Source organism: Siphateles boraxobius, unplaced genomic scaffold (genome assembly GCF_051911475.1).
Source record: "Siphateles boraxobius isolate OS27281-9 unplaced genomic scaffold, OSU_SipBor_1 66, whole genome shotgun sequence".
NCBI lineage: Eukaryota > Metazoa > Chordata > Actinopteri > Cypriniformes > Leuciscidae > Siphateles > Siphateles boraxobius.
Genome location: NW_027509193.1, coordinates 21,882,194 through 21,892,763, shown reverse-complemented (window position 1 = coordinate 21,892,763; position 10,570 = coordinate 21,882,194). Strand labels below are relative to the sequence as shown.

Below are 10,570 nucleotides of genomic sequence, written 5' to 3'. Positions count from 1 at the left end.
TGCTCCGCTTCCTTCTCCTCCCCCTCTCCCTCTCCCTCTGCCTCTCTCTCTCTCTCTCTCTCTCTCTCTCTCTCTCTCTCTCTCTCTCTCTCTCTCTCTCCCCCTCACTGTTCATTTCCTTCCCTCCCCCTTCATCCCCACCCTACTCTCTTGCGCACTCTTTTTTTTCTCACTCTCTTTTGGGTGCCTGCTCCATCTGTATTTCCTCACATCTTCAAACATTTTAACACTCCAGACAGACATTTATATTTTTATACTTCCCCCCTTCCCCCGTGTTTCTCTCTCATCACTCTCTCTCTCTCTCTCTTTCCTCATTTAAACAAATGCACACACATTCATGCTTTCCTCACTGTGCGCCAGACACTTAACCATTTGTGTTCTCTGAGCCACTACCTTAAAAATAGCGTATACCACTTGGTGTCAGAGAATCTCAATGTTTATTTTTTTAAAATTAATTTTCACATTTGTGTTTTGATTATTCTCACATATTATCTATATTTTTTTGTTTTTTTTGTTTTTTTTTAGCTTCAGTAACTAGTCTCGTAAGTACTCAACTTATGTTTAACTGTTTAATACACTGAAATTTAAGTATTTACATATAAACATATTTTCCCTACAGACACACTGCTAAACTCACACTACTTTCAGATGCTGCATTAACGGATCCAGTGTCTGGTTGTGTCGCCATGTCTTTAACATTTTCCTCCCTCTCGGGCTCTCCATACTCTCTTCCTATTATTGTGACATATTGATCAGACATTATGGGAGGGGGTGGTGGAGTTGTGGTTACTGAGGTCAGCGCCATGGCTAGACTCCCTCTCCCCTACTCATGACCCCTGGCCCCCTCCCAACGTGTCCTCGCTGAACCCAAGCTCCCCCTTTCCACACTGACCACTGATCAGCCTCAGCAACCATATCTGTCTGACATTGGCAGCTGAGTATATGGATAGAGTGACAGTCAATACTCAATACAGGACAGGTTGTGGAGGGTGGGGGAGGATCCAAGTCGATCGCAGGATGAATGAGGGAGACTGTAACATAGTACAAGGGATGAAAATTCTATCATCATTTACTTACCTTCATGCTGTTAAACCTTTTTCACTTTTTTTCTTCTGTGGAACATAAAATAAAATATTCAGAAAAATGCCTTAGTGCACTCAGAAAAATTCAGTTAAGCTTGTTCAATTAACTTAATTAAAGAAAACCGTCATGAAATTAGTTTAGGGCTGTTAAACAAGACTAAAACAAGTTCATTTAAACAAAAAATGTTTTGCTGAACCAAATGCATCAAGTTCCTGTGTTAGATAACTAGCAATAGCAAGTTAGCATGAAAAAGACAATTGCATTTATTGTTATATGTAACATGAGATGAGCAAGTAAGTAGCGGCTGATCTCATTAATGGTACGTAGGACTTCTTACTACTTTGTTCATTGAGTGAAGCTACAGACTCCATGATCATCATGTAACCTCCTTCAGCACAATGGTAAGCACAAAACCTTAAAACAATAGAAACTCTTTAAAATATCCATCATAAGTGAGCCTTTCTTTTTACTAAAAAATACATAAAATTATACTTAATTAATACTCTCCTAATGCAGTCTCAACTGCCCAGTTAAATGTCAATAAAAACGATTAATGTAGTTAAAAATAGATTTACATATTTAGGCAGACTGAACCTAATTTTACAAAGTTTTGGATATTCAGAATATCTCCTTTGAGTTCCCTAAAAAGAAATAATGTCACTTAGGTTTGGAACAACATGTGAGTAAATGATGATAGACTTTTTATTTTTGGCTGAACTACCCTTTAAATATTGTAATAGCTATTTTATTGTCATGGGGTAACGCAAACATTGCTTTTGACAATTGAGACCCAAGGATCCATGAAATATAAAGACAAAACAAAAGCAAAAATGAATGAGAAACAGTTTTCCATCTCCATCATTTAGCCTAGAAAAAAAAAGCAAACAAGACAGCAGTGACACTACCTGAAAAAACATGGTGGGCTTCCACTCCATTGCTTTCCACTGCCTAGTTATCTCAGTTCAGTGAGCTTGAAGGCAATAAGGCAGGCCAGAGACAGCACTTTAAAAGCACTGGGACGCAGCAGTGGTGTGTTTGAGCTGAGAGTGTCTTGCAGAAAGTGCTACACTGCTAGAAAAGCTCCTCCATTTTAGCAATCAGCCAATGCCTGGGTCCCTGTGGACACCCTGATGGACAGACAGAGTGCTTCAGTACATTATGAGGATTGAGGCACATCAGATACCGCTGCCCGAGGCTAAAGCAACATCCTCCTACCGGCTGAAAATCTTTAGTGATTGGATAACAGCAGTGTGATAATGCTAATTGACCATTTCAATATACGACAGTAAGAGTCATTTATAACAGTGGAGAAGTTAAAAGGGGATCGTTAGGATTTCAGATGGTTCAGCCTCTGCCTGAAGCAAGCCATAGGTCTTCTCTCATTAATACTCGTCTCGAGTGACATGCAATATTTCTGTTAGGCATTTTGTAAATGCACCCTAATGACATTATTATTTCAACATTGACTGTAGCGGGGTTAAGTTACACACAGATAAGCCCTTGCAGTCTGCCACTGTTACATTATTAGAAACGTCTTCAAACGGGCTCCTACACTTTCATTAGCGTATCTTAAGTGCTTTTCATCATTAAGTGTGTACTATCCCTTAGTGTCATTATTTGGCCTTTATTGCTTACAATATGATCTTGTCTAGTTTGACATGATCGGGTCAGCTCTGCATTCACATGCTTTATTGCAGGAGAACTGCACGATCAGAATGAACAATCCTCTCCAGGAGCTGAGATACCAATCAGAAAAAAAGAGGCGAATGCTGCTCCATGGGCCAGTGAATCAATACCAACCATCTCAGAAAGGACTGCATAGGGGAGCGAGCGAAAGACTAATGGAGGAGGACAAGCCTGAGAGAGGAAGAGTAAAGAGATTAATGTAAAAGAGGATTTCCCTTGAAAATGAATCAAAGTCAGCCATTGAAACAGAAGGTCAAAGGTAATGGGATTAATGGAGATAATTAACCCAACTCTTTTTTAAATTAACTCCTTTTAAAAGCCAGCAAAGATATTACTGGTTAGTTAAGAAGAAACTATATGCTCACCAATCAAAAATACAGTAAAGACAGTAATATTGTGAAATATTATTACAATTCAAAATAACTATTTTCTACTTTAATATATTTTAAAAAGTAATCTGTTCTAGTGATGGTATAGCTGAATTTTCAGCATCATTACTCCAGTCTTCAGTCACATGATCATTCAGAAATCAGTCTAATATGATGATTTGGAGCTCAAGACACATTTATTATTATCAATGTAGAAAACTGTTGCGCTGCTGAATGAATACAATTTTCAAAGAACAGCATTTGAGTGGTTAAAACAAAAGGACTACTATATATATATGTGTGTGTGTGTGTGTGTGTGTGTCTGTATGAGTATATATGCATATATACATATATATATATATAGTATATGTATATACTTATACATGTATATAAATATTTATTTTTGTAACTTATGTGTTGATGCATTGCCCCATTATTGCAAAATATTGTTACTTAAAAGAAACTTGACAAAGATATATATTTTTGATCAGTTTATTTAGTGTTGTGCTATTCTTTCATATAAAACAAGGTCAGCATACACTGGTTGACTGCGAATACATTAAAACATCTGCAGTCACACTTATTTGCACAACTTTAGCAGTAAATTAAAAGACTACAATATAATGTTGCTTACTTCCATAAACAGTAAACATTATAGTAATGATTCCCACTAACATCTTTTACTTTTCAATTCTTATCAACAGCCGATTCTTGCAAGCATGATCACTGGGGTCATTTGTGAGATACAGCATTAAATGTAACGTTCATCAAGAAGTCTGTGCTGTCTATGTTGTGTTGCTTTCCTTTCCTTGAACAGAAATGTCCAGGTCTTTTTGAATACTATCTAATTCATTGCTCTCATCCTCCATCACCACAGCTTTCCACGATTCCTGATGAAGCTTTTCATTCCTTTCCGTTATCTGGGGAGACGGGGGGGCTGTTGCCACTAGAGCAGGAGGAAGATGTTTGAACTCCTCCTCATTTATATCAAAATCCTTCATTTTATGATCAAGCACCCACCAGCGTCCCACAAAGCCCACATCCAGCACACGTTTGGGCAGCTCTGTCCAGGGCACAGAGATTGCTGAACAGCGCGCCTCATACAGGCTGGACTCAGAGTTGTAGTCTGTGTGATAAGTCAAAGAGGCAATGCCCAGACTGGCATAGCGCAGCTTGCCCTCGTTTCGCAGTTTCACGAGGGTCTGGACGTGTCCATCTGAGGTGCCACTGCGTATCCATGGTGACAAGAGAGCCAGACGATTGGAGGTTTCTAGCAGGCTGGTCTCAAAGGAACCATCATCAGGGTTGGTGTAATAGCAGGCGTACATTCCTCCTAGAAGACCCAGGTATACTGAAGCTTTGAGGGGTCGATCCCGAGCCCCCAAAACTGCCTCGCGACAAGCTTCCTTATAATCGCTTAAAAGACTACGACACCATACACCTGAAAACATTGAAGAAAATAGCAGTTCTTGATAAACATTCAATTAAGAAAATGTTCCTACTGACACATTATACACAAAATAATGCAATAAAAAATGATACATGCAATACGGAAGCATCTTCTTGTTAGTGCCATTTAACACAGACAGAGTAAGAAAAATAATTAGCAAACTAAATGCAGTTTTTTTCTCTGCTTTTTAATTCCATTTCATCTACTATGGTTGTTCATGGCGAGAGCCAGATTTAGTTATTCAAAAATAAAGATGTTTAAGAGTCCTTAAGACTACATTTGGACTACACTTGGTTAAAAACATTTTCGAAAGTATCAAGATTCCCCAGCAGTAAGATACAGCCCAGTAAAATAGGTTAAATGGACATTGGATTCTGACAGGATGAACACTGGTGTATTTTCTCCTGATAGTTAGGATTTAGTCTTGAGTGTCCTATCCGTCGTCGTTTGTAAATTACTTTATTCCAGCAATTATTAAAATGTTTAATACAAATAACTTACAGTTGTATTTTTGTAGATACAATTAACCTCCAGCACTGCAGCAAATTCAGATAACTAAAAGAAATTTACAATTGACTCACATGACTGACCACCTAAAGGCATTATGAACATGAACTGTCTTTCAACTTATGTACAAATGAGCGTGGATTAGTCATACCTGCGCGACTGTTTATCAGTCTTTGCCACCGTGTGCCCTTGGTTATCACTGTGGCTGCTGTGGAGCACCATCTCTTCAGCAGCCACGAGGCGGCCATGTTAGCAAATGAACTCACGAACTGTGACAGTTCACGCTGGATATAGCACAGGAAGAGTTTTCAGAAGACAGTTTCCAAGACTGTCTCGACGTAACAACGGAGGTGATGGTGAAAATGAAGAGCCAAAATGGCGAGACGCACGGTACTTGAAATGTTATTAGTCCGGTGGGGAAACACAAAATGCCCTTTTCCGTTCCACCATAAAAAACTAAAAACAATAAAACAAAAAGAGGGGAAGGGGTCAGTGTTTTTTGTTTAACTAATGGTTTTAAAGCGTTTTTGTCCTTATATTAACTGCGGTATTGCTCAGTTCCTTTCATAAAAAAAGAAATAAAGAGGTCTGTAATTTTTTTTATATTTGTCTTTATTCAAATTAATAATCTGCCTTTATTAATAAATATGTTTGTCAAAAAGTATTTAAATATTACATAACAGTCAGAAACTTTCATTTATTTAATCAAAATAGTCAACAACGACCAAAAAAAATAGGACACAGAGGTTTTATTTAATAAAAACCCCTTTGGTCTTAAAAATAATACAACGTGCCTTGACGATCCCTCATTTTGAGCCATCAGTATACTGGAATAATTATGTACAGGTAAAAAAAAAAAAAAAAGGTTTGAATTCCGGCTTTGTTCCGGTCACGTGGTCGTGTTTTGACGCACCGGAACCCTGCAGGTGACGTGGAATATGGGGACGATAACGTTTAATCCTTGTTTATTAAGACGTATTAAATCTATTCTGGCTTCAATTGAATCGATTTTTTTTACCTGCTAGCTTGAAACAATCTAAATTGTTGAAGTTGCCAGAAGGAGTCAGCGTTGGCATACTGCAGGATTGACGTTACCATATTGTAGCAGCCAGGTGAGTGAATTAGTCAAATGATCTGACGTTAGTAACTTACTGACGACCGTCGAATGATTTTGTTACGTTTATTCTCTTTTTCCCTCGCAGATAGTATTCTTATGAGAACTCCTTGAGAGACCTGTAATCTCCAGTCATGACTAGCCCAGATGATTTAAAGTTTCAGGGTAAGTTAATTCTGCCTCTATGTGCCACCTTGTTATTGTCTCTGTCTCTCTGCTTTAATCTTCGTTCTGCACGTTTCCAGAGTTTGATGAAGCCGCAGATCTCCTGTCTTCAAATCCTGGAGCATCAACCCTCAGCATCTCCAGCCCAGCTGCTGCAGCCTACTCTGAAGAGGTGAAAGTTGACCTGTTAGACGACGAAGACAATCAGCAAGAGAGTTCAGAGGTGTGCTGCTGAACGAAACCGGCAAATAAGGGCACAAGTAGCTGCTTGTTTCACATGCCTCTTTGTTAGTGTCAATGGTATAAGACAGTTTGTTCATTATTCCCACAGTTGCTTGGAGGTGAAAAACAAACTGGTGGTTTTTGGACGTTTGAATACTATCAGTCGTTCTTCAACATAGATACGTGGCAGGTACGTTGTTTTCTTACTTCTGGCTTTCATTATAACCCTTGTATTATATTAAAAAAGATCTGATCATTATATGTGGGTCAAATTGAAACTGACTCTAACTGTATTCTGTGTGATTTACCAAAAATCACACTATGGGGTAAAAACAACCTTTAACATTAACCACTCATTACAAAAAATTAAATAAAAAAATAAACATTTGATTTAAAACAATTTAAATAATCCCACAAACTGTATACATTTTTTTTGTATTGTAACTATTTTTTAAAAAACTATTAACAAACATTTTAAAATGTGGAAAAGGACTTATGTGCTGTACAGTAGAAGACTGGCACTAGCAACGCCAAGATCATGGGTTCGATTACCAGAAAAATGAAAATGCATGAACTGATATAAAAGTATGCCATCAACGCAGTGCAAGTTTTTGAAGATAAAAGCATCTGCCAAATACGTGAATGTAAATATAAGGGGAGTTGAGAGACTGACATAACAAAATACAAAAAAATGTTTTGCTTGTGCAAATTGAACCACAAACATTCCAAAATAACCTACAACATAATACAGTTGTACAATAGTAACTATACATTTTAGCCTTGATATCTCATATTTAAATGACCATTTGTATATTTAAACAACCATTTGTTTTTACACAGGTCGTTGCTGTAAATGAGAACTTGTTCTCAGTCAACTTACCTGTATAAATACATATATCTTGATAAATTACTTATATTTTAAACTAAGGGAGTTCCTGGTTGCTTGGTCATTTACTTATTTGGAGCTACCACATTCAAGTGTGAACATCAACTACTCGAGTGCGCTAGTAATTGTATGTGCTGTTATCTTTATTATTGTAGGTGCTGGATAGGATAAAGGGCTCAGTTATGCCTTTACCAGGACGGAATTTCATCAAACACCACATTCGAAATAACCCTGACCTATATGGTAACGTACCATATTATTTTTAACCACTTTACAAAACACCCAAATAATTTATATTTGAGTGCATTTTTGTTTTGTTGGTTTCTCAGACAGTTCTTTTTTTTGTTTCCCTTGCTCTCTGTCAGGTCCTTTCTGGATCTGTGTGACTCTAGTGTTCTCAGTGGCCATCAGTGGAAATCTCTCCACATTTCTGAGTGAGATGGGAAACACAGATTATCACTACAGACCTGAATTCCACAGAGGTGAGAGGGCAGTAGGGATGGGAATTTGTAGAGAATTCTGCTTCTGGTTTGACCTAACAATATACTTTACAAATATATTAAACAAAAAGAATAGAACTTGTTAACATTTGTTTTTAATTTCATATACATCAACTACATAATAATTAAATGAACCTCCAATCAGATTTTATGTTCAGTGAACCCACAGCTAATTTGAGTCTTTTCAGGTCATGTAGAGGTTTTGTTTCTGTCATTCGCTTATGAATATATACCAAAGGAGGTTTTGTTCTGTTTTAGTCTCGATTGCAGCAGTTACTGTGTTCCTCTATACGTGGCTGGTGCCTCTAGGAGTTTGGGGCTTCCTTACGTGGCGTCAAAGTGTTGAGAGACAGATCAGCGGTTACACGTTTTTAGAGACTGTGTGTGTCTATGGTTACTCTCTCTTCATTTATATCCCTACCTCGGTAAGTTTGAGATCATGTTCAAAAACACGTGATCAAACTTCATCATGTTAGACCCAATAAGTCATTATCTCTGTTTTTAGATATTATGGACCATTCCCTTCAACTGGGTCCAGTGGCTGTTGATGGTCGTTGCCATGGTGATCTCTGGCTCCGTGTTGGTCATGACATTCTGGCCGGCTGTTCGCGATGATACAAAACTAACGGCTTTCGCTACCATGGCAGTTATAGTGTCACTTCATGCTCTTCTGGCTGTTGGCTGCAAGGTGAGAGAAACTCATCAAATTAATATTCCATGTCAAATACACCTTCAAAGTATTTAGTTACATCACAGAAAATAATTTTTGCTCTTCTTTGAGCTGTAAAATTCCTTAAGTTGGCCTTTCAAGGTGGGACAATTTTTTTAGGTGCAACTACTGGTTATTCATTACCATAATTCCTGTTATCTATGTTGAAATATTGCATATTATTTTACATAATATTTGAGACAGTTTGATAGCTCAGAGAATAAACATTTTAATATATGCTTTGTGCTTTCAAGTCTGTTACTTTTTACAAATCAAAGGATTGAGTCCATATTATTTTCTGTGATATTTAACAACAGATGCTGTTAATAGAAGGTCCAGTGATTTCTAATCTGGAATACACTACTATTCAAAAGTTTGGGGTCAGTTTTTTTTTTAGAAATAAGTATAAATTATTTTATTTAGTAAGAACACATTAAATGGATCAAATGACAGTAAAGAAATCTTCAATGTTACAAAACGTATACATAAAATAAAAATTTTAAGAGTTAAAATTTATTTTAAGAAATATTTCTTGAGCATCAAATTAGAATGATTTCTGAAGGATCATGTGACACTTAAGACTAGAAAAATGATGCTGAAAATTCAGCTTTGCATCACAGGAATACATTTCAATATAAAATTTTGATCAAATAAATGTAGCCTTGGTGAACACACGAGTTCTTCTGTTGAAAACATTTAATTTCTAACCGAGCCCAAGCTTTTGAACGGTTGTGTATCCTTTGACTGAAATACATGTAACATAAACTCCCCATTCAATTGTACATTGTGTCATTTATGATTTCTTTTGGTACAATTACACCATCCATTATGACAAACGCTCAGCTTTAGTGTTTAATACATTTTCTTCTCTCGTTTTAGCTGTACTTTTTCAAAGTGCCAATGCACACAGGAACATCACAGTCCGGACAACAGATTTCCCCAGCCTCAAATCACACATCACTTACCTCGGCAAAACCGCAATGACCAACTGAACTCAAGGGTCTTTAGATTCAAAGGACATGGAAAATGCAATGAAGTATGATTTCCGATGAGTGCACACATGCATTCCCAGCAAACATCGAAAGTGTTTCTAGTCTGTAACTAACCCAGCAGATAAAATAACCTTCCTCAGATCACAAGTGAAGTCACAGTAATGATTTACTGATGACTTTGGTTTGTACTATTTTTCTTGAATACATACTGCCTGATATTATTTTCCTTGAGTGTTATGGTCACTTATTTCCATTTTTGTGTTTCTTTTATTCAAAATGAAGTAATTTAAAAGTGTGATCTAGTATTACTGTGAACTGATTTGAAGTTTGCCTTATAACCCCTGAATGCTTTCTTTCCTTTCAAAGAAACTTTCTCTAATGTTTCTGTAAATTGAGAGAGGAAATACACATATTAAGTATTTAATTTTGCTTTCCTGGGCAGTTTTTGGTTTGATGACACTGTGGATTAAAATATTTTTTGTCAGGGTGGACCTTTTCATTTTGAGCTAGTTTGGTATGAATGGATATGAAAAGGTATGCTTTGTGCTATATAAAGTCGTGCTCTTAAAGGGGTCAACCAGAAAAGAAAATGAATTCTGTCATTAACTCACCTCATGACTTTCCAAACACATATGACCTTTTCTTCTGTGGAACATAGAAACTATTTTGAAGAATGTTGGTATCCACACAGTTTTGGTGCCCATTTACTTACATTGTATGAAAGAAAAAAACAAACAAGACATTTCTCAAGATATCTATTATGCTCCACAGAAGAAACTTGTAGTTTTGAAAATGTCAAAAGGATGAGCCAAAGAAAGAAGTATCCTTTTCAGAAATAAGTTAAAGGAATAGTTCACTCAGAAATAGTTCATTTCCAAACCCTCATGT

At 36.9% G+C, this 10,570-nt stretch overlaps 2 protein-coding genes across 3 annotated transcripts; one reads left to right on the top strand and one right to left on the bottom strand.

Moving 5' to 3' along the window:
- Window positions 1–3,613: 3,613 nt before the first annotated feature.
- On the bottom strand, window positions 3,614–5,514 carry timm29 (translocase of inner mitochondrial membrane 29). The gene is made up of 2 exons (XM_077212991.1): window positions 5,246–5,514; window positions 3,614–4,578 (listed from the first exon to the last, which is right to left on the bottom strand). Exons 1-2 carry the CDS (start codon window positions 5,340–5,342, stop codon window positions 3,923–3,925), a joined length of 753 nt encoding a protein of 250 aa, XP_077069106.1. The 5' UTR covers window positions 5,343–5,514; the 3' UTR covers window positions 3,614–3,922.
- Window positions 5,515–5,970: 456 nt separating this feature from the next.
- On the top strand, window positions 5,971–10,171 carry yipf2 (Yip1 domain family, member 2). 2 transcript variants are annotated; one of them, XM_077212988.1, is made up of 9 exons: window positions 5,971–6,206; window positions 6,297–6,373; window positions 6,454–6,596; window positions 6,705–6,785; window positions 7,637–7,724; window positions 7,847–7,963; window positions 8,240–8,406; window positions 8,487–8,669; window positions 9,570–10,171. In XM_077212988.1, the coding sequence occupies exons 2-9, from the start codon at window positions 6,343–6,345 to the stop codon at window positions 9,672–9,674; spliced, it is 915 nt and encodes a 304-aa protein (XP_077069103.1). In that variant the 5' UTR covers window positions 5,971–6,206; window positions 6,297–6,342; the 3' UTR covers window positions 9,675–10,171. The 2 variants fall into 2 exon arrangements, with proteins under 2 accessions (XP_077069103.1, XP_077069104.1); XM_077212989.1 differs by having other exon boundaries at window positions 5,991–6,206; window positions 6,301–6,373.
- Window positions 10,172–10,570: the final 399 nt, after the last annotated feature.

Excerpts from the sequence above, each read along its gene's own strand:
- yipf2 (XM_077212988.1), top strand. The coding sequence starts at position 6,343 with ATGACTAGCCCAGATGATTTAAAGTTTCAGG. Across the intron at positions 6,374-6,453 it reads AGATGATTTAAAGTTTCAGG|AGTTTGATGAAGCCGCAGAT; the intron begins GTAAGTTAATTC and ends GCACGTTTCCAG. Across the intron at positions 6,786-7,636 it reads TCAACATAGATACGTGGCAG|GTGCTGGATAGGATAAAGGG; the intron begins GTACGTTGTTTT and ends TTATTATTGTAG.
- timm29 (XM_077212991.1), bottom strand. The coding sequence starts at position 5,342 with ATGGCCGCCTCGTGGCTGCTGAAGAGATGGTGCTCCACAGCAGCCACA. Across the intron at positions 4,579-5,245 it reads ACTGATAAACAGTCGCGCAG|GTGTATGGTGTCGTAGTCTT; the intron begins GTATGACTAATC and ends CAATGTTTTCAG.